This window comes from Coturnix japonica, chromosome 2, assembly GCF_001577835.2.
Source record: "Coturnix japonica isolate 7356 chromosome 2, Coturnix japonica 2.1, whole genome shotgun sequence".
Classification (NCBI taxonomy): Eukaryota; Metazoa; Chordata; class Aves; order Galliformes; family Phasianidae; genus Coturnix; species Coturnix japonica.
Window position 1 is genome coordinate 2,057,891 of NC_029517.1, and position 27,284 is coordinate 2,085,174.

At 50.3% G+C, this 27,284-nt stretch overlaps 4 protein-coding genes across 11 annotated transcripts; 2 read left to right on the plus strand and 2 right to left on the minus strand.

Annotated features, from left to right (window-relative positions):
- Positions 1-1,125: 1,125 nt before the first annotated feature.
- On the minus strand, positions 1,126-11,185 carry GUK1 (guanylate kinase 1). Of its 4 annotated transcripts, none has more exons than XM_015852997.2 (9): positions 11,085-11,185; positions 9,448-9,634; positions 7,888-8,001; positions 6,682-6,723; positions 5,322-5,418; positions 2,827-2,965; positions 2,113-2,197; positions 1,712-1,797; positions 1,126-1,305 (listed from the first exon to the last, which is right to left on the minus strand). In XM_015852997.2, the coding sequence occupies exons 3-9, from the start codon at positions 7,997-7,999 to the stop codon at positions 1,270-1,272; spliced, it is 597 nt and encodes a 198-aa protein (XP_015708483.1). In that variant the 5' UTR covers positions 8,000-8,001; positions 9,448-9,634; positions 11,085-11,185; the 3' UTR covers positions 1,126-1,269. The 4 variants fall into 4 exon arrangements, with proteins under 4 accessions (XP_015708483.1, XP_015708482.1, XP_015708485.1 ...); XM_015852996.2 differs by having other exon boundaries at positions 11,014-11,185; XM_015852999.2 differs by lacking the exon at positions 9,448-9,634.
- A 995-nt stretch (positions 11,186-12,180) lies between these two features.
- On the plus strand, positions 12,181-13,854 carry MRPL55 (mitochondrial ribosomal protein L55). Of its 3 annotated transcripts, none has more exons than XM_015852995.2 (4): positions 12,181-12,256; positions 12,690-12,759; positions 13,357-13,528; positions 13,620-13,854. In XM_015852995.2, the coding sequence occupies exons 2-4, from the start codon at positions 12,734-12,736 to the stop codon at positions 13,761-13,763; spliced, it is 342 nt and encodes a 113-aa protein (XP_015708481.1). In that variant the 5' UTR covers positions 12,181-12,256; positions 12,690-12,733; the 3' UTR covers positions 13,764-13,854. The 3 variants fall into 3 exon arrangements, with proteins under 3 accessions (XP_015708481.1, XP_032298712.1, XP_015708480.1); XM_032442821.1 differs by lacking the exon at positions 12,181-12,256 and adding an exon at positions 12,571-12,589; XM_015852994.2 differs by lacking the exon at positions 12,181-12,256 and having other exon boundaries at positions 12,603-12,759.
- Positions 13,855-13,921: 67 nt separating this feature from the next.
- Positions 13,922-17,882, plus strand: C2H1orf35 (chromosome 2 C1orf35 homolog). Of its 2 annotated transcripts, none has more exons than XM_015852989.2 (9): positions 13,922-14,022; positions 14,758-14,863; positions 14,944-15,094; positions 16,441-16,486; positions 16,570-16,649; positions 16,742-16,814; positions 16,922-17,001; positions 17,320-17,463; positions 17,532-17,882. In XM_015852989.2, the coding sequence occupies exons 2-9, from the start codon at positions 14,770-14,772 to the stop codon at positions 17,743-17,745; spliced, it is 882 nt and encodes a 293-aa protein (XP_015708475.1). In that variant the 5' UTR covers positions 13,922-14,022; positions 14,758-14,769; the 3' UTR covers positions 17,746-17,882. The 2 variants fall into 2 exon arrangements, with proteins under 2 accessions (XP_015708475.1, XP_015708476.1); XM_015852990.2 differs by lacking the exon at positions 13,922-14,022 and adding an exon at positions 14,047-14,197.
- Positions 17,883-19,131: 1,249 nt separating this feature from the next.
- Positions 19,132-26,204, minus strand: ARF1 (ADP ribosylation factor 1). 2 transcript variants are annotated; one of them, XM_015852991.2, is made up of 5 exons: positions 26,064-26,204; positions 21,604-21,782; positions 21,301-21,411; positions 21,066-21,190; positions 19,132-20,702 (listed from the first exon to the last, which is right to left on the minus strand). In XM_015852991.2, the coding sequence occupies exons 2-5, from the start codon at positions 21,749-21,751 to the stop codon at positions 20,541-20,543; spliced, it is 546 nt and encodes a 181-aa protein (XP_015708477.1). In that variant the 5' UTR covers positions 21,752-21,782; positions 26,064-26,204; the 3' UTR covers positions 19,132-20,540. The 2 variants fall into 2 exon arrangements, with proteins under 2 accessions (XP_015708477.1, XP_015708479.1); XM_015852993.1 differs by lacking the exon at positions 26,064-26,204 and having other exon boundaries at positions 21,604-21,786.
- Between the last annotated feature and the right edge of the window lie 1,080 nt (positions 26,205-27,284).

Below are 27,284 nucleotides of genomic sequence, written 5' to 3' on the forward strand. Positions count from 1 at the left end.
CAGCCCAGGCTGCCCAGAGCCACATCCAGCCTGGCCTTGAATGCCTGCAGGGATGGGGATCCACAGCCTCCTTGGGAACCTGTTCCAGTGTGTCACCACCCTCTGCATGAAGAACTCCCTCCTAAAAGGAGGTCCTGTACTACAGGGGTTGCTTGAGGTCTGGTTCTGCCTTCTGCCATCCCCAATGTGGAGGATGGAATTTAGCACATTAGGAGACCTGGCCTGAGTGGGACTGGAGCAGGGCAACTGGGCAAACCAGGGATGAGATATAAAGAGGATGAAACCCTAAAGAGTTGAATTAGAAGTGTAGACCCGCCCAGTTAAAACACAGTGTGCAAACAGGCCTGGCACTGCACATCAACCTGCGTTCCCTTATGGACACAGCTGGAAGCAACCACCTGCAGGACATGAGCTCTGCAGGACCCACCAGCTCTCCAGGATCGAGCCCCAAATGCCTGCGTGCTCCACAAGAGGCTTTGGTACAGCCAGGCTGTAAGCAGTTGTGCTGTATCCCTGCTCTCACCTCTCACTGACTCTGAAGGGCTTTGAGCACCCTATGATGGTGTCTCCAAACGTCTCCCATTTGTAGCTATAAGAGCAACCAAAAATCTACCTGCATCCAAAGTCGAATTGCTGCCGAACTAACAGAGGGAAGGAAGAACTCGCAATACTTCTCTCCTAGGAAAAAAGAATATCTGTGGATAGATCACATCCTGCAACAATTCCCATCCCATCTCAGCTTATTAAACAAATCCATCTGTTCGCAAGCACTGCGGTTAAGAGCATCCAGGCTGTGCTGACGTGCTGCTCTGTGAGAGCAACAGACCCAGAACAGCACAGAGCCCGAGGAGGGCAGGCAGTGATGATCAGAGACGCCTGGAGGAGCTGCAGCAGATCCACAGAAGGAAGCAGAGGGAGGCCAACACTTGTGACTGTCAGCAAAGACGAGTGCCCATCTGCCCACACTGCTCAGCAGCTGCAGCTCCTGCCCAGCCTGGCAGGACAGCTCTGCCCCCAGCAGCAGGTGCTGTGCTGTGCTATTGCTTCCCAATTACCTGCCTGAGGTACAAACCTGGGTGAGCACGCAGCAAGCAGCTGGCCAACAGAAACACGAGCACGAGCAGGTTTGGTTTTCCTTCCTTTTAATAGAAATATCCTAGAGTAACTTGGGAGGAGGATGGGACTAAAAGGGAATGTCTCTTGGAATGAAATGCTGTGATGGAGCTCAGGAATGACGTGATAAAGTTAAAACGTCCAGGCAGGCTCCGCTCAGGACTTCCTGGATTCTTGGGCCTTCTGGATTTCCTGTAAGAAGATCAGGAGAACAACTGAGCACCATCACTTTTGGGAAGCAATGGCTTCACAGCTGTGGAGAGCAGCACATCACGAGTGTGGTGGACCTCAGCAGAACAGCCCCATAGGATAAACCACAGCACTGAGGCTCCTGCATAAGCACCTGGAACACAACAAGGTGTGACCAAGAGGCTCTTCACAACAACAAACCCCTTCTATGCTCTCCAGAGGTGTAGCACTGTTCTGCCACCAGTCCAGGACTGAGCTGGATCCATTTCCCACTCTTGGTTCACATCACTCAGCAGCTCTAACCTGGATCAGCTGTAGTTACACTTCTGTGGCTGGTTGTGGTCTGACTGCTCAGGCCGGCAGCCAGGTCTACCCAGGGAAAAGGCAGCAAAACACCCCCAGGACTCACCTGCAGGAGCTGCTCCTTCAGTTCTGAATAGGCTTTTTCTAGATCATCATTAATAATGACTAAGTCAAAGAGGCCGGGCTCTTTACCTAGTGAAGAAGACAAGGACAAGGGGCTTACAGAAGAACAAGCTTCTTTTCCTTGTGTCATCTCTCATGCACGATCTGAGTTCCTGCAGCACTTTATTATCATTATTTCAGCCACTGCTTATGTGCTTCTCTGCTAAATGCCCTCAAGGAATTGCGATGGGAAATGATGCAGCACAATGCTTAGATCAAACCCAGCTAATGCCCAAGCCCTGCCAGCATTCCTCCGAGAAGTCAGATGTTTGTGCAGAAAACAGCTCCTCCATCCCCAGTGCACCCCAATCACTGGGCACTCTGCTCAGAGGCTCCCAGACTTACTAAGTTCCAAATCTACATGGGCTGCAGTCAAACGTTTCCGTAGACTTTCTTCTGTCTCAGTCTGTCGGTCACGGAGTCTTTTTTCCTAAACCCAATGATAAATGTGTTAAAGATATGTGTATCCCATATGCTGCACACAGGAAACACCCCCATCCCATCACCACAGCAACACTGAGAGTGACACAACACTCTGCAGAAGGCTGGAGGCCTCAATTCCAGCCCAGACCTGTGGCCAAGCCAGGCCTGGGCTCAGGATGTCTGATTCACAGCTCCAGTTTCTAGTCTCTTCTCCCCTGTATCTTCATGCCCATGTTCCTCCCTGAACCATGGCAGGGATTCAGTCCCTCCCAGAGACACAGAGTGATCACTGCTCTACAGGACCACACAAGAAGGAAGGAGTGTAGGTTTATCAGTGCTGCAGAGAAACAGCCTCCTTAGGTCTAACTTCAATATTTGGACCTTATAACCCAGCATGAGCAACCATACTGACATATGGGAACTGTGCAGGAGAGGCCCAAACGACAGGGCAAGACAAGGTTTATCATGAGGAGCCAGGCTGGGCAGAGCTAATAGTGTGCTTGGAAACCTCCCCCCCACTGCCCCAGCCCTTAAGAACATATCTCCCTTCAACAACAAGGGGGGAACCCCCATGGCTTCAGAGCAAGACGCCGATTACCTCTAACCGCTTAACGGCAAAGGAAGGCGGCCGCTCACCAGGACATCTATGGATGGAGGCTGCACAGAGATGTAGATGGGGTTCAGCTCTGTCTTCTTGATGTTCTTTACACCTTGGATGTCAATGTCCAGGATACAGATCTGGTTCTTGGCCTGAACAGCCTGCACCGCAGCTTTACTAGAGACAGACCAAACAGGGGAGGGGTCAGAGCCTCCAGCATAGCAGTGAGAACTGGGGCCATCCAGCAGTAGGCCTGCAAAGGGCTCCCGCATGCTCAAACTGCTGCAGGAGGGAAGAACATCTGCTTTGCTCTTGATAAGCAGTTTCCCTTTCCTTGGGTGTCCTTTGGGGACCTGGGGTAGCGCAGAGGGCAAAGCCCTGCTGGAGGGTGTGGAAATGGATAGCGTGACTATTCCACGAGGAGTGGATAGTGATAGGACAAGGGGGAATGGTTTTAAACTGAGATGGGGAGGTTTAGGTTGGATCTGAGGAGGAAGTTTTTCACCCAGAGGGTGGTGTGCACTGGAACAGGTTGCCCAAGGAGGCTGTGGATGCCCCATCCCTTGCCCTACAGCCAGCCCTAAACTTGCTCAATTCCCTGCCTGTCATCAGGGCACCCCTTTGGATCTCTCCTTGTGAACCAGCACCTGCAAAATCATCTTTGTGGAAATCTCTTTCCATCACAGAGATGTGTTGAACACAGACCTGTCCCATCCTGTGCCCTAGGAATACAGCAAAGCTCTGGCCAAGGAGGACTCCTTAGACCCAGCATTCCTTCCCCAGACTGAAGGGAAGAGCAGGCAGACAGGAAGCCCATCTGCACAGCTGACCTGCATGGCGGCAGGGACTGCTGTCTGCAGAGATGCTGCTGTCACAAGGTCAGAGAGACACAAGGGGGTGGCTGGTGGCTCTCCTGATGCCATGGAGGTCCCACAGCACTTAAGGTCACTTAAACCCCATCAGGAAGGGGAAAGCTGCAACAATGCTGTGACACCAGCAACATGACCTATGTGAATACAAAGAATCTCTACCTTGCCCAAGGGAGCAGCAGCAAAAGCCCAGACCTGAGCAGCACCCAGAGCAAACCTACAAGACCTCCTCAAAATAGCCCTTCTATAGCAATACAGGCTTCACCTGCTATCAATAGGAGTCCAGCAATTCCTGCTATAAGCAACTCACTAAGAGCCAGCAACAGCCCTCAGCACAAGGCCGAGAACCCCAAGCCTCCATCCCGACCACAGCCTGTAATTTAAGGCAGCTTCCAAGAAGTCTTGGTTTCTGTGGGCTTATCCAACATGATCCCTCACCTCTTTGAGGACTCTGAAAGAAATTAATTCAGGTATTAAATAACAATAGTTAGTAAGATTTAAGGAGCACAAAGGATTAGCAAAAACTTCAACTCCTTCAAACCACAGCAGACACCTGAGAACTGCCACCTCCTCCACACCAAGCAGAGTGGATTAAGCAGGGCACACACGAAGGAAGGAAGCCTGTCCTACACACCATAAACCCTGGGATTAAGGAGTCTGAACTTGGCTTCTCCTTGGCACTGGGTATTTGAGGTAAAGTGGAAGATGAGCTGTCAGGTTGGGTTTCTCTTGCCAAATGAGCAATGCTAAAAGCACTGATGCCAAAGCAGAAACCATCCACCTGTAGCAGCATCAGAAGGCCTGAAGCTCAGATCCTGAAAGACTGCCCAAGCTGTGGGGAAAGCAGTAATGTCAGTGTATGGTGCATTCAAACAGCTCCTTTGGAGGAAGGCTGAGAGCTGGTGTTATTTGGTCTGGAGAACACAAGGCTTAGGGGAGACCTCACTGTGGCCTTCCAGCACTTCAGGGTAGTTACTAAACCCAGACCATGCTGATAATGGTCAAAGAAATGCAGACCTTCCTGAAAGGTGTTCCAGGTATCTGCTTTTCATTCAACCAACTGAATCGCTCAGACATACTGAGCTTTCCTCCTCAGCAGGTCCTTTGCTGTAGTGCCACAATTTCCTAACAATAATTACATAAGATATTTGACTTCTAATTAACATTGCCGCTTAATGTTTTATTGATCTTCAGCCCCGATGCCCAGAGCAATGCTATTTTAAAATCCACATAACTCTTTAAACACAGTCAAGGGTGGCACACAACGTATCTATGTGCAATCAGCTGCTTCACTAAAGAAGTACTCATACTTGATTCACAATCACAGAATGGCCTGCATTGAAAAGGCCCACAATGCTCATCTCATTTCAACCCCCTGCTGTGTGCAGGGTCACCAACCAGCAGCCCAGGCTGCCCAGAGCCACATCCAGCCTGGCCTTGAATGCCTGCAGGGATGGGGCATCCACAGCCTCCTTGGGCAACCTGTTCCAGTGCGTCACCACCCTCTGGGTGAGAATAACAGCCAATGGAGATGTCATCCCTTCTGGATTTACCACATTCAGATCAATAGGTAACATGGGATGTATGGACAGGAAGCATCCCCAGGTTAAACACTTTCTCCTCCAGCCCCACCTGGGCTCAGTGGTGATGATCTGAATGCATACCTCGTCCCATACATATTTCCTGAGAACTCTGCGTGCTCAATGAATTCACCAGCATCGATTTCTTTCTTCATTTCTTCTCTAGTCACAAAGTGATAATCTGAAAAATGGGAAAAACACAGAGAAATTAGCAACTTGAAAGGTGAAATTCATGGCCAAAGAAGACATCTGCTTCATACAACCTTGGCAAACAGTAGATATCTACCTCCTAATTAACACATACAGTGCTCCCTCTCTACCCCAACTGACCAGACACCTGCTCCAATGCTCCTGGGGCACTGTGTGACCAGGCATGCTGCTGTGCACTCTTCTTCATGCCCCTCCCCCCCTGCCTGGTGCAGTGAGAAACTCCCCTGCATGTTACAACAGCACTGTCAAGGCCAGTGATTTGAAAGCATTTATGATTAAAGACTAGAATGGGGAAAAGACACAGAGTAAGAGACGTAAAAGGGAAGATCAAATAGGAAAGAACAGAATTGCTTCTCTGACTTTTGTTCAAACATCTCCCTTTCACTTCAGAAAGAAAGCTGCCTTTGGAAGTTAACTACAAAGCTCATTTGTTTCTTTCTGAAATATGACAACAAAGCAGAAAAGCATCTTGTCAGCTGCACACAAACTATTAACTCAGATAAAGACACCTCATTAAGCAGGTGCGTCTCCCAGAACACTGTGCCTTGGATGAGCTAACCAGAGATACCTGGCACTTTGGAAAGGAGCGTATAAACAGGAGGGGGAATGGCTGTTTGTGAGGGTGGGCAGTGATAGGACATGGGGGAATGGTTTTAAACTGAAATGGAGAGGTTTAGGTTGGATGTGAGGAGGAAGTTTTTCCCCCAGAGGGTGGTGACGCACTGGCACAGGTTGCCCAAGGAGGCTGTGGATGCCCCATCCCTGCAGGCATTCAAGGCCAGGCTGGATGTGGCTCTGGGCAGCCTGGGCTGCTGGTTGGTGACCCTGCACACAGCAGGGGGTTGGAACTGGATGAGCACTGTGGGCCTTTGCAACCCAGGCCATTCTATGATTCTATGAAATCAAGCCACTCAGTGCTCACATACAGACTGCAGTGCTTAAACTGAGAGCCCCACACTGACACAGTAACCAAGACTTTCAAAGAAAGAGAGTCTAGAAAAACAGGGAGCATGTGCCCCATTTAGCATTCCACTGCTTAATTCAATTGTAGCCACTGAGGTCAAAACCAAAAGGTATATATGTTCAAATAGATCATTATTGAACACTCCCTACTTCTGCCTACAGAAATGCACCCTATAAACACGAATGTAGGACCATAACTTACCTGCAGTTCCCATAGTAAATTAAATGTTTTTAGTGTCTGGTGGGACATGCCCAGTTACAACACACTCACCTTTGCCATTTACTTCTCCGGGTCTCGGCTGCCTCGTTGTATCTGCAAGCAAAAAAACAGCCTTGAAAACTGCAGGCACAAGGAAGTGGTAGTAAAAGACAAAACAGCACCACACATGGAAATTAACTCAATCACACTGTAGTCAATCAAAAACGTTTCCCATTCAGCTACAGACCTCCTGTGTAATCCTGGACACGGCACTTGGATCCCTGCCTTGGTACAAGGGAATTAGCAATGTCCTACATTGCAAAGTTACCTTCATTGGAAAAGATTAAGCAGCACCTACAGACATGCTTAAAATAGCCAGGTTTAAAGAACAAGGGCAAAGTGCTGCGTGGAGCAGGTGAATAAGCCAGACTGCCTTTAAAGCCTGTTGGAAGTCATTAAAATGATGCAAGTTTGAAGTTTGAAGAAGACACCCTGCAAACCAAACGAAATCTGATGGGCAGCATGGAAGGCAATGCCAGTTATTTTATTCAGGACTGGCAAGAGTTAACCCAGTGTAGGAAGGCAACAGAGTGAATGAGCTGCCTGTGCAGCCCAAACTGAGGGTAATCTTTAAGGTATCACAAAGGGGAAAGGAAACATTTGTCTCACAACAAGCAACTGACTAAGGAAAACTCCCCCACTCTGCTGTGGATTCAGCAGCACATAGTAACACTGGTGGCCACGGTGTTGCATTAATACCCTACAGCCCCTCTCAAAATGCCAAGGAGAGCAACACATCCTTTCATAGAATACAGTGGGAAAGGAAGGGGATTTAAAATAATTCAGCTCATGTAAATGGATGGTTATCATACAAACCCCTCACCCTGTGCTCATTCTATCCTAAGCCAATGCCCCTTTCCCACAGGCTCCCAGGGACAGAGAAGTTGCACTCACCCACCTGTTGTGTGTCAGAGGATGCAGTGTTCAAATACTGCAAGCCACATCTCTCATGACTAAGGGAGATGTTCTCTTGGGTATTTGCCAGGTGTGAGTGGATCACGTCAGCAAGTTGGGGCTACTTTCACATTACAGGGAACTGCATTAGATCGAATAAAGGTCCCCTGCACTCACTTACAGACACCAAAATGCCCACACATAGATGCAGGCAAAGAATAGAAGCCTGTCACATGGGACGCAAATAGAGGTACAGAACTGAGCTCTGGGCTTGTGGCCTCAAATTCATCCACTGCCCTTCCAAAGAGACAATCAGATACTCACGAGAGACGCTGAAGCCGAAGATGTTCTCATAATCTTTAAACAGTTTCTTTATCAAAGTGCTCTTCCCTGCACCTGATGGGCCGCTCAGAACCACTGGTCTCGGTCCCTGCATGGCTACACAGACAAACAAACACATGGCTGGTTAGAAATAAGTAGAAAATATGGGTTTGAGCTCCCACTGGCATCTCAGATCCACAACTGCCTGTCCTTTAACATTCCATACAAGATAGTGGTGAAAAAATGTCAAATCATGAGAAATCAGAAGATGAGAGCTGATGGAAAACACTGAGGAGTGCAGCCTTGGGTTACATGGACCTCTCTGCAGTTGTTTCTTCAGACAGAAGGCAAAGACTGGGTGTTTTCATGCACCCTCTGGGGAGGGAGAACGGTTAATTATTAATATGTGAATTAGGAGGAAATTTCTGTAGTACAGTGCAGGTTTTTCTCTAGGGACTGTCATCCACCAGCAGCAAATGGGCAGCTTCTAATGCAGAGGTGATGCTAAGAGCAGGATGAACCCAACAGGTCTATTTTTCCTACTTACAACCCTTTCTCTTCTACAAGCAGTGAGGCCCCCAAAAGGCATCTCTTTATTCTAGCCCAAGGAGCGTTCAGCACACAGACAGCATAATGCCTTCCCACTTTAAATCAGATCATAGCAATGTCATCCTGACCTTGCAAATCACTTTTCAAAGAGCCTTAAGCCACACGCAACCTCTTACAAAAGCAGCTGCTGCCAGGGATGGTGTGGCTGGCTTATGTGGCTCTGCTGCCTACCTGACCCAAAGCAGGTCCCTCCTTATCCCCAGGTCCCTGCTGCACAGCTCTGTTACCTCACACACACCAATCAAGCAGCACTAAAGCCAGCAAATCACGAGCTCTCAGTGTTCCCTGCTATCCAAACCTGAACAAAAGGACAGATACACAAAGATGACACAGTCTGAGTGACATCTAATTCATACATGGCCACAAGAACAAGTTCAGTCATCAGCTGTCAAGGATCTGTTTTGTTGCTGCAGGATTAGTCCCACCATACATACATTACCATGCTGCTGAATGAGGCTCCATCACCCAAAAAGAAGAGAATTATAAACGATGAACAAATCCTTAGCAAGTCCTCTTGGGTACAGACCTTTGCTGTTCATCCCTGAGCCTCTGCTAAGCTGTAAATAGACCAGGTTTTCCCTAACTGCTCAATACAGAAAGCAAACACCTCCCCGCACCACCTCACCAAACTCCCATTCAGTGCCCAGAGCAGGGAAGCAATGCTGCTCTTGCTGGCTTTTCAGAGGCATCTCTGTCTCTTCTTGTTCCCCCCACCCATAAACCAGCAGTGGAGCATCACTGAACTGCTTGTGAAACGTTCCATAAGAGAAATACCCCACCCAATATACTGGTCTTCTCCTTCCCCTGGATACTTGCAACCATCTATCAGGCAAACAGGAATGTAAAGCTGCTCAAATCATTTGTGATTATTTCATCCAAGCCCAAGGAAAATGGGAAGGAATAAGAGAAACAGGCACGGTACCCATTGAGTGCTGCCTTCCAATGCACCCCTACCTTTTGCTTTTGCTCCCTCTCAGTCCGGCTCCTCGCAGTGGTGACAGGTTCTCAATCTGAGCAGGCAGACAGAGCTGAGCTATTTGTGAGCTGCCTAATTACCAAGCTGCAATTTTAAGACAGCCAATGGAAACTGCTCGCTGATCTTTAATCTCTTCTTGTGCTTTCTGCTCCACTCTCTGCTCTCCTGGCAGGTAAAATCACAGGCAAACACTGTTAACAAGTTGATGGGTGCCAGCACTTGCTGACACAGACAAAGCAGTGACCTAGCTTCATGTCCTCAGGGAATACCTGGTCTGGTCAGCCTCAACATATCACTCCAGCTTTTGTGTTTCTACAAGCCTCCTTTAAACCTACAACCTCCCAAATCCTCAGCAGACAGGACTAAGTTTCCTTCAAGTCTTGTATTGGAGGCTCGTGACCTCATAACTCACCCCTCCACCCGATAACAAACCCCTCCAATACCCAGTTTTCCTTCTCTGGATACCTGGATGTTAAGAATCTTGCACCTGTGGTGTTATTGAATTGAAAGCCCCCCCAACACACACCCCTTTGCTCAGATTTTGGCACTTCATTGATTTCCAAGCATGAAGCACAAAGCATCTCTCCTTTAAGAGTGGTTTTCAACCCAGCCTAACCACCACGGGTCCCCAAACCCACAGCAGTGTGGTTTTGCAGCTGCAGGTGAAGGCCGCATTGATGCTGTTGTGCCACAAACAAGAAGCACACAGGAAACCATCCCAAAGGCAGGGAACAAATCTCAGCCTGGTCCTGCTTGGTACAGCCACATTGAATTTCACCTGGCAGGTGGCAAGCAAAGCAGCACAAAGAGTTAACCACAAACAAAGCTGATTAGAAGAGAAGTCTTAAAGAGAAGGTAAACCACCCTACAAAGGAGAAAAGCAGCTTAAAGGACAGTCAGTCGGGAGCCCCAGCTAAAGGCTCCTGGATTAGGAATAAAATCCCATTCCCTATTTTTAGCATGTTCTCCACGAACTCCCAACTCCCCCTTTGTAACTTTTAGGACTGATTTCTTAACAGCTGCTGGAGCCACTCATTAACCAGGAGCCACAGGAACTATGTAGCAGGACACGGGGAATGGTTTTAAGTTAAAAGAGGGAAGATTTAGGGTTTTTGGATGTTAAGGCGGAACGTTCTTCACTCAGGAGAGTGGCTTAGGCCCCTCGGAACACGGCTGCACAGGGAGGTTGTGAATGCCCGCCGCTCGCTTGGAGGTGTTAGCCAGGTTGGACGGGGCCCTGGGCCACCTGATCTATGGGGTCCTCCTATGGGGATCTTATGGGGGTCCTATGGGGTCTTATGGGGTCCTATGGGGCATCTATGGGGTCTTATGGGATCTATGGGGTCCTGGGCAAACCTGATCTAGTAAATGTCTGGATGCTTTTGGTGCCTGCCCAGGCAGGGGGGTTTTGCAAAACTACATGATCCTTGAGGTTCCCTTTCAACCCAGGGTCATTCTGTGTGTGTAAGAAGCCAGAGCTCAGAGGTGAGTCTGCCTAACATGCCCTTGGGTTGTGGTTAATAAAAGGCACGGCTTGCTTTTACCCTTCCTCCAAACAGGTTTGCAGTGGCACGTTCTCCTGCCTTCATTAATTCTATACGGGGATTTCTCTGACCTGCAGCTGGCAATTCCTTCCTCCTTCACAAAGAAACACTGACAGGAGCTGAGCAGCAGCTGGTGGGCACAGCAAGCAACATTTTACCTGCAAATGATTACCACAAACCCACAAAGTGCTGATTTAGAAACACAGAACTGATGGGGTTGGAAAAGACCTTAAAGATCATCGAGTCCAACCGCAACCAAACCACCCTGCCCTAACTAACTAGCCTCTGCTCAAAATCCATACCCTGAGCACAACATCCATTCAACCAACTCAAGGATGGGATCTCAATCCCACTCCCTGTGTGGAAGAAAACCTCTATTCAATGATGTGATTGTTTGTGGTGGAGAGCTATGCGTTTTGCTGATATTAGGTGTGTTATTTGGAGAGGGGAAAGTAATAGAGTGTTGCGTCATTTTCAGCTCTCATCTCTCTAGATTTCTCTGAAACAGTCCCGCTAGGTCTTTGCTATGTCTCATAGGGCAACAATGTTCTCGTCTAAGCCCTTCTCGCGTGACTCTTTGTTGTCACTACTTCTTCGGACCCATGCTCCTAGTCATCTTGCTTGTTGTTACATGTTACTGAGGTTTGGCCTTGCAAAGGTCTTGTGGAGTTATTCACCTGCAGGGTCCACAGGTGAGGCGCCGTCACCAGCGTTTTTGATGACTTACTAAGTGTGGCAAGGATGACTTTCTCCTAAGCCGTGATTTGTTTGACGTGTGGTGAAACATTCCTGCATCCAAGCCCAGGAATGCCATGTGGGCCTTGTGCCTTGTGGCACACATGCAGGCCTCACATTCAGCTGGCCTCATCACTACACTCCCTGTGAGGTCGCTTACAGCTTTCAGCCCTCTGGCCTTCATAGTCCGCTCTGAGACGGGCAATGTATGCCTGAACTCTGCGTGCTCCCACCGACCCGAGGAGGCCTCAACCCCCCACCATTTTCACCTGCTCCTCGTGATACCCGACTCCCTCCCCGTCCGCTGCTCGTTGCCCTACCGCCCGTATCGCACACAGCACCGGCTCACGTGCCTCGCTCCGGGCGATGCCCCGCGCAGCCGCATCCAGCTCATGAGGGGGAGTACTGTGGGGAGGGGAGGCAAGCTTGGGAGGAGGAGCTCCGAGTCGCAGCGCGTCCTCGTCAGCACTGATGACGTCACGAGGGGCGCCAGGCGGGAAATAGCTGGGTGAGGTCACGTGAGTGGGGCAAACCATAAGGGCGGAGTGTGGGGGGGGACGGGGGGGAAAGACGTGGGTTTATTTCGTAAGAGGAAGAGTGAGGGACTCGAACAAGAGGAAGAGTTGTGATTTTGAAGCATCGCGTTGCCTGGTGTGTTGGTGGCGGGGATGGCGTGTTATGGTGTGTGGGGGGTGTCACAGCGCGCTGAACCATTGTGGGGTGTTTTGGGGGCCAAACCATTGCGGGGGTGTGGGGGGGGGCCATCTTGGGCAGGAGCGCTTGCAGGGGCGGGCGCCATCTTGAATCCGGTGTGAGGGGCGGGCGCCATCTTGAATCTGATGTGAGGGGTGGGCGCCATCTTGGGGCTGTCCCTGTGTTGTGGGGATGTCACCTCACGCCATCCATCCCCTGGTTCTGTTCTCAACCCTCCTTGTCCACAGGTTGTCCCCAAGTGGCAGCACCGCATCCCCTCGCATAGAGCTCAATGGCGGCTGTGTGGAGAGCGCTGAGGTGAGAGCGATGCTCGGCCATTGGGAGCCCCAGTGTGGGGTCTGAAGAGCGGGTTCATCACCTGCCCTGTGGTAATCAACCCTCACACACTCAGGAGATACACTATGTAGTTGGGGACACTATGTATTTTGGGGTAGTCCAGGCCCTGGTGCTTGGTGCTTTCCCACAGATCAAATTCAGGCAGGAAACTCTGTTCTCCAGTGTCCCATCTAATTAATGTGCCCTTCAAGGCCTCTTTGAAAACCCGTCCAAGGGCAGTTTGTTGGTTATCTGGATACCAAGTATTGCTCTGCTCTTGTGCTGTGAGACCTCACCTGGAATGCTGTGTGCAGATGGCAATGGGGCAGTGAGGCACAGGTTGCCCAAGGAGGCTGTGGATGCCCCATCCCTGCAGGCATTCAAGGCCAGGCTGGATGTGGCTCTGGGCAGCCTGGGCTGCTGGTTGGTGACCCTGCACACAGCAGGGGGTTGGAATAGGATGAGCATCATGGGCCTTTTCAACCCAGGCCATTCAATGATTCTATGATTCTGCAACCCTTACAGTTCCCTTCCAGCTCAAATAACGCTACAGCTCCATGACTGCTTTCCCTCTTGCAGTGCCCTGCAGCCCCGCTGCCTTCACACATCCTGCAGCCGCCACAACTCCAACCGCACCTCCATCACCCACCTCCGCCGCCAGGTGTTCGGCCGCCTCTACCCGCTGCTGCTGGTCCGCACCGACGGCTCCACCATCCACATCCGCTACAAGGAGCCCAAAAGGATCCTCATGGTAAGAGGTTCGACACAACAATGAGTGCACTCAGGGCTGTGCTTTGCTTTGGGTGCTGCAGCCTCACCCTCTGCCATCCCTCCCCCTGCAGCTGCCCCTGGATAGCAGCACGTTGCCCGAGGCTGAGCGCAAGGCCCGGCTGAGGCGGCAGTTCCCCAGCAAACTGCGGGTCAAGCAGGAGGAGACATTGGAGGAGCTGGATTTGGAGAAATACAAGAAATTCTGGAAGAAATAAAGCACCGATTTGGGGTCACCTCCCACCAAGGCCTCCTTACCGAGCTGACAGACGCAGCTATAGAAATAAAAGCCATTTTGTTAAGGATTTATTAGGGTTTTTAGGTGGTTTTGCCTCATTTTACGCCTGCTTTGGGCCGTTTCCCTCCCCCCTCCTCTTCTCCCCCTCCACGCTGCGGTGGTACCGTCCTCCACCCCTCCGGGCCCGGTGGTACCACCCGGGGAGGGGCTGCAGTGCGCGGGCCCCGCGGCCCGGAGAGGTGCGTGCCGTTGTTGGGGGGGGTCGGGCTTTGGGGGTCTCGGGTTCGGCCGTTTTCCCTTCCACCGTCTCTATGATCCCGGTGTGCGGCCCCGGTCCCCTCCCTCCCGTGCCCCCGAGCTGTGCAGCCCCCGTTGGGCTGTCCCAGCTCATACAGACACCCATTGCCAGTACAGGTAACCCCCCCCAACCCACTCAGACCTCCATTGCCAAGCTATGTGTCCCCTCTCTAACCTATGCAAGCCCATTGCCAGCCCGTGTGTCCCTAATGGGTCATGCAGTCGCCTTCCTCCAACCCACTACAGATCTCATGTCCAGGCTTTGCAGTCCCCCTCTACCCCAAACCCATTCAACCCTCCATCTCCAGACTCCAACCCCACTGATCATGTAACCCCCCCCCTCCCCAAAGCTGTGCACCCTCCTCCACCTCCAGACATTGTAGAATCCACCCCATACTTTACCCTTCCCCTCTATTCTTTACAACCCCCCCCCAGCCCCCACCACTAAGGCATCATCGTGACCCCTGCTTGATACCTAAAACCTCCTATGGCTTTAGGATTGCAATAGGGGGCACCTCCCTGCCCTCCTTCCTCATTGCACTGCAGGGGAACCCTTCATCTCCCTCATCCCACCACAATGCATTGCTGGGGTGGCCCTGTGCCTCCCCATTCCTCCTCCCATTGCCCTGCAGGGGCAGCCTGCTGTTCTGCCATGATAACAGGGCCCATCCTTTTAGCACCCCGTCACCATGTTCGGCTCATCCCGAGGAGGGGTCCGGGGGGGCCAGGACCAGTTCAGCTGGGAAGACGTCAAGACAGACAAACAGCGCGAGAACTACCTGGGTAAGGCCTTCATCCCCAGCCCTGCGTGTGGGGTGAAGATAAAGGACTGGGGATAATGTGGAGCTGTTGTATCCCTGCAGGAAACTCTTTGATGGCACCGGTGGGACGCTGGCAGAAGGGCAAGGACCTGACGTGGTACGCCAAGGGCAAGCAGGAGCCCACCCCGCTGTCCCGTGAGGAGGAGCTGGCGGCCGTGCGCCTGGCTGAGCAGGAGGCCATGATGGCAGCACTGTGAGCACCTCCCTACAAACCCCCTGTGACAACCCTCCCCAAAAATAGACAGTCTGAACTGTGGTGGGCATGGAACATCAGGCATAATGGAATCACGGGCATGGAACAGTGGGCATGATGGAATCACGGGCATGGAACATTGGGCATGATGGAATCACGGGCATGGAACGGTGGGCATGACGGAATGGTGGGTGTGGGATGGTGGGCATGATGGAATGGTAGGCTTGGAATGGTGGGCATGGAACACTGGGCATGGAACATTGGGCATGATGGAATGGTAGGCATGGAATATTGGGCATGATAGAATAATGGGCATGGAATAGTGGGCATGGAACAGTGGGCATGATGGAGTCATGAGCATGGAACATTGGGCATGATAGAATAATGGGCATGGAACGATGGGCATGCAACACTTGGCATGGAATCGTGGGCATGATGGAATGGTGGGCATAGAATGGTGAGCATGGAACATTGGGTATGATGGAGTGGTGAGCATGGGATGGTAGGTGTGGAACATTGGGCATGATGGAATAATGGGCATGGAATGGTGGGCATGGAACATTGAGTATGATGGAGTGGTGGGCATGGAATAGTGGGTATGGAACACTGGGCATGATGGAATGGTGGGCATGGAATGGTGGGTGTGGAATGGTGGGCATGGAACATTGAGTATGATGGAATGGTAGGCTTGGAATAGTGGGCATGGAACAGTGGGTATGGAATGGTGGGCATAGAGCATTGGGCATGTTGGAATAATGGGCATGGAATGGTGGGCATGGAACACTGGGCACGATGGAATCATGAGCATGGAACATTGGACATGGAATGGTAGGCATGATGGGATGGTGGGCATGAAATGGTGGGCATGGAACATTGGGCATGATGGAATGGTAGGCTTGGAATGGTGGGCGTAGAACATTGGGTATGATGGAATGGTGAGCTTTGAACACTGAGCATGATGGAATGGTGGGCATGGAACATTGGGCGTGGAATGGTGGGCATGATGGAATAGTGGGGATGGAATGGTGGGCATGGAACATTGGGTATGATGGAACATTGGCCATGATGGAATGGCGGGTATGATGGAATAATGGGCATGGAACACTGGGCATAATGGAATAATGGGCATGGAATGGTGGGCATGGAACATTGGGCATGGAATGGTGGGCATGGAATATTGGGTATAATGGAGTGGTAGGCGTGGAATGCTGAGCATGGAATGGTGGGCTCTCATACTCCAAAATGGGGTTTGGATGGTGCTGTGCAGAGCTGGGGTTTAGACTTGAGGATCCTTATGTGTCCATTCTGAATGGGGCCATGCTGTGACTGCCTGCTTCTGTCACTAGGGGCTACAAGAACGTGAAGAGGCAGCCCACAGGCCTCAGCAAGGAGGTGAGGCCATCCCCGCTGTCCCTATAGGCCAGGACATCCCCCGTGCTCTGTGTTCCTATGGGCTCTCAATGTTTTGCCCACAGGACCTGGCTGAGGTTTGCAAACGGGACAGCACAGAGCGAGCCGAGGACATGGACCGGGTGGTGGGCTTGGGCAGCTCCAGGTGAGCACTGAAATGCTGCATTTCAGAGCAGCTGTTTAAAAACAAAACACAACGTTTATGTTGGGTTTTATGGGTGTCATTTCTGCCCCCAGCGGCAGCGCCGGGCGGGTGATGCTCTCCAAGGAGGACAAGGAAGCGGCCAAGATGGGGCTCTCTGTCTTCACGGTACGTTGGGGTTGATCTGTGAGTTAATTTTAAAGGCAGAGGGACCTTTTATTTGGCCTGTGCCACTCAAAGCACTCACTCTGTGCTTTTCTCTCCCTATACTCCAGCACCAGAAGGTTTGCAGCAGTCCCGAGGCATCTGGATCCAAGAGGAAGCAGGACAAGGAGGAGAAGGAGGAGGAGAAGCGGTGAGGACTGTGATGCATCCCACACTGCCCAGCCCTGGTTGGTGGGTCGGAACCAGCCGGGAATGGCCCTGCTTTTCCTGGCAATATTGTGCTGAACCAAACAGTTTTGCATCCATTGCAGCTCGGTTTGGGCTTGTTCTGCTTCAGCCTGAATCCCTTTAAACCTCCGGGTCACCCTCAGAACTTCTTAACTTTTACTGTTTCTCCTTACTTAAGGAGCTCTGGTGAAGGCCCAGCAGGGCTGGGTGTTGGGTACAGGGGTTGGAGGGATTTTACAGCACGGGGACCCATCGGTGCTGCCCTATTCTGCTCCCACAGGACGGAGAGCAGCAAGAAATCCAAAAAGGAGAAGAAGAAAAAGAAAAAGAAGAAGCACAAGAAGGAGAAGAAAAAAGACAAACACCACAAACGAGACAACACCCCTTCATCCTCCTCCTCCTCCTCTCCAGACCAGGACGACAGGTAGTGTGCTCAGATGGGGGCACCCAGCAGGGCTGTGCCCACGGGGTGACGCCGTTCTGTCCCTACAGACGCCACCGGAGGAAAGGCCAGGACGAAGCATCGCGGCACCGGCACCGCAGACACTCGGGCTCCTCTCACAGCAGCGGAGCCTCGGGCAGGAGCCCGTCCTCTCACCGCCACCGACATCCATCACCGCGGCACAAGGGCAGCAGGAGGAGCAGGAGCCGATCTCCTCGATCCCACAGGGCCAGGCAGCGGCACGATATAGATTCGGATGACTGAGGGGGTTTTGCTGGAAGAGGTTCCATAGGTTCTATATATTTTTTAAGGTTGTTATCTAAATTAAAGTCACAGCTTTACAATTGCCGGGGCTGGATGTTGGGCACCAGCTGGTTGTTGGCTGTGTGTTACGATTTGGATGCTGTGTGTCACATCCCCTCTGTAGGATCTATGGGATGTAATTAACGATAGGGAGCACAAAGCTGTGTTGCTGTGATGGTGCTGCCGTCCCTCCCACCCAACACAGGCTGTTCTGTGTGTCCTGGCAGACAAACACCTCATGCAGGGACTGGTGTCACTTTGCACTCGGGCAGTTTTCAGGGTCTTCTGTTGGCCGAGGGGCTGTGACACCGCTCTGCCTGCAGCACACATTGAACAAGGGCTGCATTCATTGCAGTGGATGGGCTGGAATAAAGCCCTTCTGTCCCGTTCCCCTCTCAGCTGTGGGCATGTGCTTAACCCAGCTGGTGCGGGCAGCAGATGCTGCATGGACTCTTATTTCCCCTTGAGATGGTTTTTTTTTGGCAGGAGTTGATGCCCAGTGTGACCACAGTGTGAATCCTCTCCATCTGAGGGGCTGCAGCCCCATGTCCACACACCATCCATACAAATCCAGGCCTTCTCCATGAGCTCGCTGCTTTCAGGGTCACCTACTGCTGTTTTCAGGGGCCTGGGCAGTGAGCTGTACCTATTTCCTACCCCGATCCCATATCCTAAGGTTTGAGAAAGGGCTGTGAAGGATCCTCACCCCATCCCCTCCTCAGGGCTGAGCACCCATCCAGCCCGAGCTGCCACACAGGTTCCTGCAGGCAGGGAAGGATGGATGGCTAAAATCCCTGTGGGCCCGGCTGAGCCCAGGCCAGAATAAAGCTGGTGCTGCCTCAAAGGCTACTCCCGCATCTCACCCATCGCAGATAACATCATGTTCCCCATCTCTTCCTCCTTCCAGCACGGGCTGTATGACGTGCAACCCTCACACAGAGTTAATGTGGTGTCAGCTGTTGGTTAGTGCTGGAGCACAGCACAGCATCCACCTTCATGGAGGTGTGGGAGGAGAGAGGAGTTGGGAGCTCTGCAGAAAAGCCGGCCCTTCAGGTTCAGTCCCCTCCCAGAACAGGAATAAATAGATGCTCAGCTCGGCACGCACAGAGCCTGATTCAGAGCCTGATAGACAAGGTGAGACAAACAAACAGCTTGGAAAGAATAACCTGACTTACAAGGGTTTTGCAATCCCTTGTCACTGTTTGCTTAACACCGAGTACTACAAAGAGGAGCTCAGTGCAGGAGCAGAGCCCAGGCTCCAGCCACAAGGACATGAATAAGGTGAAGATGGGGCTACACATGAAGCCAACAGGGAGCGTAAAGGGATGATAGAGAACAAAACCAGTGCAAGTTTCATGAAACTTTTTATTCAACAAGTATCTCATTATGATTTTGCCAAGATGATCAAATGAACAGCAAGGCATAAAAAACATGAAATAGTTAAGAGATTTTTTTTATTCTAATAGCTTTAATTACAGTGCTCGTTTGTCGAAATGAAAACTGAAAACAAGTATACAAAACAGTTGATTACTAATCGTGTATTGAAAGCAATAAAGGTTTCCACAACACTAAACAAACCAGTTCTGATAGTTCCTCAAGTTAAAGTTGAACAGCTCCAGCTTCTTCAGTGTTTATCAAAATACAAAAGAAAAAAGTAAAGAGGTCTTTTGATTTCTGATGGCAAATCTGAACCTTGCAGTATGAGGGATGCCAAGGGTTTTCACACATATACAGATATGGGATCGAATACTTCTAGAGTGGAATGACTCTCCTAACTCTCATGCTCTTTGTATTCCCCTAGAGACTATACAGGATGTTTGGTGTTTCTCATGGCAATTCTTACTTCAGTACAGTACTTTCCGACTATAGAGCTTTAGGGCTTGGTGCAGGCTGTGCTTTCTGTGGGTAAGTTTTGCCTTCTGGAGTGGTTGACACACAAAAAAGTACAAAACACTTTGGACAAATAGAACAGGCTTAAAAAGGTGACTCCCAAGAACCGATCTGAGTTCGCTATGGATGCGATCAAATCTCACCCGAACCAAAAGGCGGAGGTTCAATAACTCACCTAAACCAGCTCAGACAGATCTCAGAGCAAGTAGGAACAAACGTGGGCTACAGGAAGAGCCAGAGATACGGTCGTTACAACCTGTGTTCAATGCAGCTCAACCTGGTCCCAACCGCTGCTTCACCGTTTGGAATCAGGAGCCAGCAGAGCTACAAGAGCAGAACTACAGCAAACCTTTGTGTCTTCAAGTGTTTGTTACTTTTCCTCGACTATTAAAAAAAAATAACCAAACAATCATCATCATCATCATACAATATTCAGGTTAAAAACCAACCACCAAAATGGAGCTCACAGATCTCACAACCCATCCGAGATAGAATTCAGCTCTACTGCACAAGGACCGCTGGCAACCCCTACGTTCAGCCACTCCATCCCTTCCAAGTACTTAAACAGTGAGTTGATTCTTTACAATAAAAAAAGCTGAGTAATATTGCATAGGAGTACCAGAAACTGCCTCATTGGAAACAAAAACTATTTACATTAAATAAGAAACCTAACTGTTTTCTGGCTTGTATTTGCCACATTTACAGCATGATGCAATATATACTGTGACAAAAAGAAATGAAAACAGCTTCCGGCACTCAATACCACAAAGTAGCACAGTTTGCCACATTAGAGTAAAGCGAAGGGCGAATAGGAGGAAATAAGAGGGAGGGGGGTGGAAAAAGAGGGAAGAGGAAGGTTTATGGTTTCATTTCTGGTTTCGGAGCTGATTGGACAACCAGTCCAGTCCTTCATAGAGCCCGTCTCCACTAGTGGCGCAGGTGGCCTGGATGTACCAGTTCCTGTGACGAAGAGAATGCAGTCCCAGTTTGTCTGTGATTTCTGCTGCATTCATGGCGTTGGGCAGGTCCTGCGGAGGAACAAGAGATGTTTGACTCACCTGCCAGCTGAGAAGCAACACCTGCCCTTCCTGACCTATCAGTTCTGACTGACCATCAGCTTCAGACCCCCTTTATTAAAGTTAGGAAGGATCAGAGTTACAGCTGATGTCCAGTTTCATTCACTTTTCATTCAGGAGCTGCAGCTCTGATTTGACCCCAGCTGTTATCAGCTCAGCGCTGCTTCTGTTCATACCCCTTCCTACATAAGGACTCATATCGCTTTTACTTCCCAAGTGAGCTGATAGAGCACCACGCTGTGCCTCCTTCCAGTTCACCCACAGAAGGAGCCTTTCAGGTATGAACACACACACATACACCTTCCTTTGGCGTACCTGTTTGTTAGCAAACACTAATAGAACAGCATCTCTAAGCTCATCTTCTGCCAGCATTCTCATCAGCTCTTCTCTGGCCTCGTTCACTCGTTCTCTGTCATTACTGTCAACCACAAAAATCAAACCTAGGAGAGAGCAGACAATAATCATTACAGCACGTGCTGCTTATATCTGGTACCTGGACATGAGAACGGAGCTGTGTTCTGAAGCCTGTGATGTAGGTGTTCACACTCACCTTGTGTGTTCTGGAAATAATGGCGCCAGAGTGGTCTGATCTTATCCTGGCCGCCTACATCCCACACCGTGAAGCTGATGTTCTTGTATTCTACTGTTTCCACATTGAAACCTGAAATAGAACAGGTCAACTGTGTTTATTTAATGTTCAGAGTCACTATTAAAAACATCACCTTGAAATTTAAGTCCCCTTTACATAAGCAGCCTTAAACTTGAGGGGCTCTGAACAGCCAAATATGGGCTGCCCAGCCCACAAGCAGCCCAACCCCAGAGCAAACAGTTGATATAGATATGAACGTCTTACCTATAGTAGGAATAGTAGTTACTATTTCACCCAGTTTAAGTTTGTACAAGATAGTTGTCTTCCCCGCAGCATCCAGCCCAACCATTAGAATCCTCATTTCTTTTTTGCCAAAAAGGCCTTTGAAGAGGTTAGCGAAAATATTTCCCATTTTGAGATATTCTTTCACTGGCCAGTGAAGTCTGCAGAAAGAGATGACAGTTATCACTTGTGAGTCACCAAAGGCTGTTTTCAGACCTGGGTACAACCAGCCACCAAAGAGGCACCAGATAATATAGAGCTGTGGAATCCCTGCCAGCTTAAGGTCTCACCACAAAGCACCTCTTTACCTGGTTTTAAACGCATGCTCACGTCTTCAATGTTCAGTTGTTCCTTCTTTTGAGAAGGAAACTGAGAGCCTGGATTGGATTCACTTCTACTCAGCACAGCTTCCTTCCTCCTGAAACCTCTGGGAGTGGGCAGTGAGCACAACGGCACACAAAGCAGCAATATTCCATTCACTGACACTGGAGAACTTCTTTACGGAACTAATGATATCTCCAAACCTTCAATACCAGAAATGACAGGGTTTCTCCCTTCACTTTGGACATTCAGAAGGGATCAACAGCTTCAAGAGCTGGGGTCACCACCATGAGGTTCTCTTGGAAGGTGCTGCAGCCCCAGTGCTGCTCTTCCACAAGGCCCTGCCATCACACACCTTAGCACTGCAGTCACCAAGAGCCATTATTCTGCCTGCATGAGATGCACAAAGCAGCCTGGAAGCTGTCGGATGTGGCTGGGGCTGTTACACGCTTCTACTGCGGCTTTGTCTAGCAACGCTGATGTAAGTTTGAAACAAAGAAATCAAGTCCAGCTGAAAAACCAAGCTTAAGGCAACAGGCGCATACAGAGCCAGGCCATGTAACGTTCAGGGGTTGGGTTTCCTGCAAACCTAGTCATAATTCAAGTATGAGCTCTGAATCAGCTCTCAGAGCTGCTCTGTGCTTTACACCGCAGCTGCTTGAAACTCAATTCTCACAGGACGCAGGTTTTCCAGAATTGCTGTTCAAGATGATGAAACAAGCTGTGGAGCTGCAGCCCAAAGCCTTGCCCTGCTGCTCAGCACCAGGAGGCCCCAGCTGCCCTGCCCCTCCCAGGAAGCGTGATGGAAATGACTGTGAACCCCAGAGCTGAGCTCTGCCACGTGAACAGTCACATGTCCCTCACGGTGCAGAGTCCACACTGAAGTTCCTACACGACCAACAGCGCTGCTGAAGTTGTAACTCGTATCAGGTTGCTCATTTCACACACTGAAGCTGGATGCGAATGGAACTTTACAGCTCCGTCAGCCAGAAGGGCGGCCTGTGGATTAAAACCAAATGGAAGCTCTACAAGTTCTATTCTTTCAGCATTTCCTTCGAATCTCTGAGCTGCTACCACGAATATTGAACTGCCACCTGAATCTATGGAACTTACATAAACAGGAAAGTTAATTAGGAAGTGGAGAAAACAGTCCTTGTTTACCCAGCTCATTCACAGCAGGAAATGTCTCTCCCCAGCAGCTCTGGCTGGGATGGAGGCTGTGGGCCTTGCCTTTGTCTGCTGCCTGTGCTGACTCTATCTGCTGCTTTATCTGCAAAAGAAAGCCAGGGCTGAAGAGTTATATCAGACCAGAGTTCTTACAATACACCAACATGGTGCTTGTGCAGAGCCTTAAGCCCTAAAAGAGGATCCCTCCCCACCAGTACAATCCGAACTGGCTGTTAAATGCTTGGCACCAAAGGCAGCCATCAGGTAACAGAACCAAACCTTTGCATTTACTCCATGCTTTGGAGAAGCCACGCTCTGCCCAACACACTGCACAGCCTTGGCTCTGACAGTGGTGAATCCCACATTTCCCTTCTGGCAGCTCACAAGTTCCAGGCTGCTGTGTAGGAGTACAAGATATCAGAAGCCCACGTGCAGAACTCCCCCATGCTGCTGTGGCTCCTACCAGAAAGCTGCTGGATGCTGCTGGGGCAGAAGAGATGGTGTCTGTCTGCATGTCCTTCCTCTGTCTGCATGTCCTTCCTCTACCAGCTTCAGTGCTTCAGAGCTGAATCTGCTTAGTTCAATTCTCATTTCACTCCATTAATCAGACCAGGACAACACACACATTCCAGCCCAACTCCAGCTCCTGCAGAGGGAGGCCCAGCACTGCCCCAACCACCCCTGTGTGCCTGCACAGCTCTTATTCTTGCTCACCTTCACCTGCTCCTCCAGAGGTGTTGCAGCAGCAGAAACCTGCTGGGCAGGTTCAGAAAGGCTGTAATGTCATGGGTAAATAGCAGGAGAGAGACATTCTCTGGCTAAGGCTGTAATTCTGTTTCAAGGAAGCCAGGTATTTTCAGCAGCCTGTTTTCTAGTAAGTGATACGGTTAGATAAGCCATTAGGACAGAGAGCCTTGTTGTAATGAGTTAAAAATGAATGAGCATCTGCCAGAGCAGTGTCTGTTAAAGCAATACAGCCCCTGAGTAACAACCAGAATTCGCCTTTATTAATTGAAAGGGGTTAGATGAAGAGCTCTGAGGAGCGTCTCAAGACCAGCCATCATTCAGCATTTCATCTCCTGCAGCACTCTGTATCTGACCACACGTTAATGCATTTGAATGCCATTTCATTCACAGCCCTTACCCTGAGAGGTCACATGCGCTGCTATAGCTATAGAGCCATCCCACAGCAGTGAGAGCACAGGGGCAACTGCAGCCTCTGAGCTGGGAACTAACCCCATGAGGGTCCCATCTTTGCTTCAGTGCCTGTGTCAGACAGGGCCCACCAGCATCCCAACCAACCTGACATCAGCATTGACTCCACCACTAACTTAATTAAAAGAACAACAAAACCCTAAATCAAACCCATAATTCCTAAACTGGAATTAACACAATCTGATCCTATCAGCCATAGGAAAACAAAAGCTGTTTGATTTGTTGCTTAACAGAAACATGGATCTGAAATACAGCCCTTTTCACTAGTTGGCTCATATCATCTTTATATCATCTACAGTGGAAGCTCAGCATGCAAAAACAGCACAAAATCATACACAAAAGAGCCCACATCTAAATGAGAGTGTGAAAACTTCCTTAAATCTAAGTAGAAAAGATTCTGCTGGTGTTTGGTGTTACACATGAGACCAGGCACAGAACTCCAGCTCAAGTGCAAATCCAAGTTGGCAGCTTGTTCTTTACAATTTCAAGTGTGACTTCGAAGGGAAGGTGAGAATTAATCCAGCAAAGCTTCCTACACTGCTAAAAACTGAGATGAATTCAGGCCCACGGTTCTTCACATCACCTCTCTGCAGGCACAGGCTGCAAGTACAGCTGTGCTCTTTGGATCCTGAAGCAATTTCCTCCCAGGTTAAGATGGACTGTTTTTACCAGCCTTCCATGTGTGGTAACATGAGAGATGAGCAGGTACCAACTTGAGGCCTCTGGCTGGAGTGTGGAATCACACAAAGCATCATGTAAAATCCAAGATGCAGTTATATAACTATACTGCCATGTGAAGAGGCACAGCTGGATGTGGTCTGCAGGGCTTTGAGGCGCCCAAGCACCAGAGGCAGATGGAGGACACGTCAACTGCCAGCCAGAAGGGAGGTAATGGAAATCCAATGCGGGATGCTCCTGATGTAGCACCTTCAATCAACATAAGTAGGCTGAACATCTTGCTGCCTATCCACGTTACCCAGATATAGCACTTCCCAAATGTTGGACCAGTCTCTTGAGAACACCGGGCTCAGAGAGGCAGGAAAAGAGAAAATAACTGCGTGTACAAGATCAAGGCAAGGGCAAAGGAAAGATGGAAGGTTTCCTTTGGGGTGATGACTACTTCCTTGATGCCACAAGGACTCAGTGCTAAGAAAACAGGCTGATAAACAGGGAAAAAAGCCAACAAAACAGCATCAAAGAGCTGCAGGCTGCTCAGCTCCGTACTCCAGCCCCAGCCTTACTCTCACCTTGATGTAGATGCAGCCACTCCTACTTCAAAGCCAAATCTCTATTTTAAGCACCTGCATGCAACCACACGTAACTCTAAGATGTATTTTTTCCAATGTACTGGTTTGTGTATCTGCTCTGAATGATGTTTTCTTTAAGGGACAGGCAGGGAGAGCACAGGAGGGGCCACAGTTGATGGTTTTAGGGGGTTATTCATGGTTTCCCTGCAGGCTGCTCAGGAAATCAAGCAGTGCCAATGATTCCTAACACCCAGATCTGAACCCCCCTGCTCTAAATGGAGGCGGATGGGGCAGCACTGCGGCCTCCTGCCCGCCTTAAGCACGCAATGAAGGAACAAAGGCAGGAGGCGGCCGGGAAGCAGCAGCAGGCCCCACAGCCTCCCCACAGCGCAAGGCCTCGGCCTCCACACAGCTCCACCCAGCAGCTCGTGGGCGGGTACGTTGGGCTACGAGAAGGGAAAAAAGGGATAGAATGAAGGTAAAGGAAACCACCGGTGTCAGCTGCTGCCCCGGGCTGTGGGTCTGACTGTGGTCGGGTTGTCCCGCTCCGAGCCGGCTCCCCCCGCTCCTCTCAGCCGCCCTCCGCCCAGGCACACAAGATGGCGGCGCTCCGGGGCCACGTCAGTGCCAGAGCGCGGGGCATTATGGGTAAGCGAGAGAAAGGGGGCGGGGCTTAGAGCAAGCCCGCCACTTCGTGGCCACGCCCAATCGTGAGCACGCCCCTTTACGTGTGGGGTTTGATTGACGTGGCTTCTTTTGGGTTGTTTGAAGGTAAATGGGGTTATTTGAAGGTAAATGGAAGCCGTGTGCTGTGTCAGGTTAATTCAATAGGAGAGTGGTTGGGACCTGGAACAGGATGCACAGGGAGGGTGTGGGTCTATGGGGTCTCTATGGGGTATATGGGGTCTCAATTTTGGGGATCTATGGGGTCTATGGGGATCTATGAGGTCTATGGGGTCTCTATGGGGTCTCAATGGGATCTATGGGTCTCAATGGGGATCTATGGGTTTCTCAATGGGGGTCTATGGGGTCTCTTCTGGGGAATCTATGAGGTCTATGGGTCTCTATGGGTGCTATGAGGTCTCTATGGGGTTCTCCATGGGCAACCCTGATCTACCTACATGTGGTATGTTTTGCGTGGCCCTGCTAGGCAGGGGTGTTGGAACTACATGATCCTTGAGGTCCCTTCCAACCCAGGTCATTCTGTGATTCTCTGTGGGGTTTATGGGGTCTCTATGGGGTCTCTATGGGGTCTGTGGGGTCTCTGTGGGGTCTCTGTGGGGTCTCTGTGGGGTCTCTATGGGGGTCTGTTGGGGTCTCTATGGGGGTCCTCTGTGGGTCTACTGGGGTAGTCTATAGGGATCTATGGGGTCCTCTAGGGATCTAGTGGGGTCTCCTGGGCAACCTGATCTACGTAAAGTTGTATGTTTGGTGTCATGCTAGGCAGGGAGTTGCTGGAACTACATATACTACATGATCCCTTGGAGGTCCCTTCAACCCAGGTCATTCTGTGATTCTGTAATTCCTAAGTGCTGCCTTTATAAGCACAAGCAGCCATGAAAATGGTTTATTCTGCATTCCCCCTCATTGCTCATAAGGTGTGAGTGCTTCAAAGCCCTCCACCCACCTCTCAAACAGGGCTGTAAGTGCCTACCAGCCCAACACATCATTCCCATACACTGGATTATGAAATGCAAACCGGGTCTGCCCTTC

Excerpts from the sequence above, each read along its gene's own strand:
- GUK1 (XM_015852999.2), bottom strand. The coding sequence starts at position 7,999 with ATGCAGGGACCGAGACCAGTGGTTCTGAGCGGCCCATCAGGTGCAGGG. Across the intron at positions 6,724-7,887 it reads CTTCGGCTTCAGCGTCTCTC|ATACAACGAGGCAGCCGAGA; the intron begins GTGAGTATCTGA and ends TTTTGCTTGCAG. Across the intron at positions 2,198-2,826 it reads CTCCATCCATAGATGTCCTG|GAAAAAAGACTCCGTGACCG; the intron begins GTGAGCGGCCGC and ends CATTGGGTTTAG.
- MRPL55 (XM_015852995.2), top strand. The coding sequence starts at position 12,734 with ATGGCGGCTGTGTGGAGAGCGCTGAG. Across the intron at positions 12,760-13,356 it reads GCTGTGTGGAGAGCGCTGAG|TGCCCTGCAGCCCCGCTGCC; the intron begins GTGAGAGCGATG and ends TCCCTCTTGCAG. Across the intron at positions 13,529-13,619 it reads AGCCCAAAAGGATCCTCATG|CTGCCCCTGGATAGCAGCAC; the intron begins GTAAGAGGTTCG and ends CTCCCCCTGCAG.
- C2H1orf35 (XM_015852989.2), top strand. The coding sequence starts at position 14,770 with ATGTTCGGCTCATCCCGAGGAGGGGTCCGGGGGGGCCAGGACCAGTTC. Across the intron at positions 15,095-16,440 it reads GAGGCCATGATGGCAGCACT|GGGCTACAAGAACGTGAAGA; the intron begins GTGAGCACCTCC and ends TTCTGTCACTAG. Across the intron at positions 16,650-16,741 it reads GTGGGCTTGGGCAGCTCCAG|CGGCAGCGCCGGGCGGGTGA; the intron begins GTGAGCACTGAA and ends TTCTGCCCCCAG.
- ARF1 (XM_015852991.2), bottom strand. The coding sequence starts at position 21,751 with ATGGGAAATATTTTCGCTAACCTCTTCAAAGGCCTTTTTGGCAAAAAA. Across the intron at positions 21,412-21,603 it reads AACTACTATTCCTACTATAG|GTTTCAATGTGGAAACAGTA; the intron begins GTAAGACGTTCA and ends GTTCTATTTCAG. Across the intron at positions 20,703-21,065 it reads TAGTGTTTGCTAACAAACAG|GACCTGCCCAACGCCATGAA; the intron begins GTACGCCAAAGG and ends GTTCCTCCGCAG.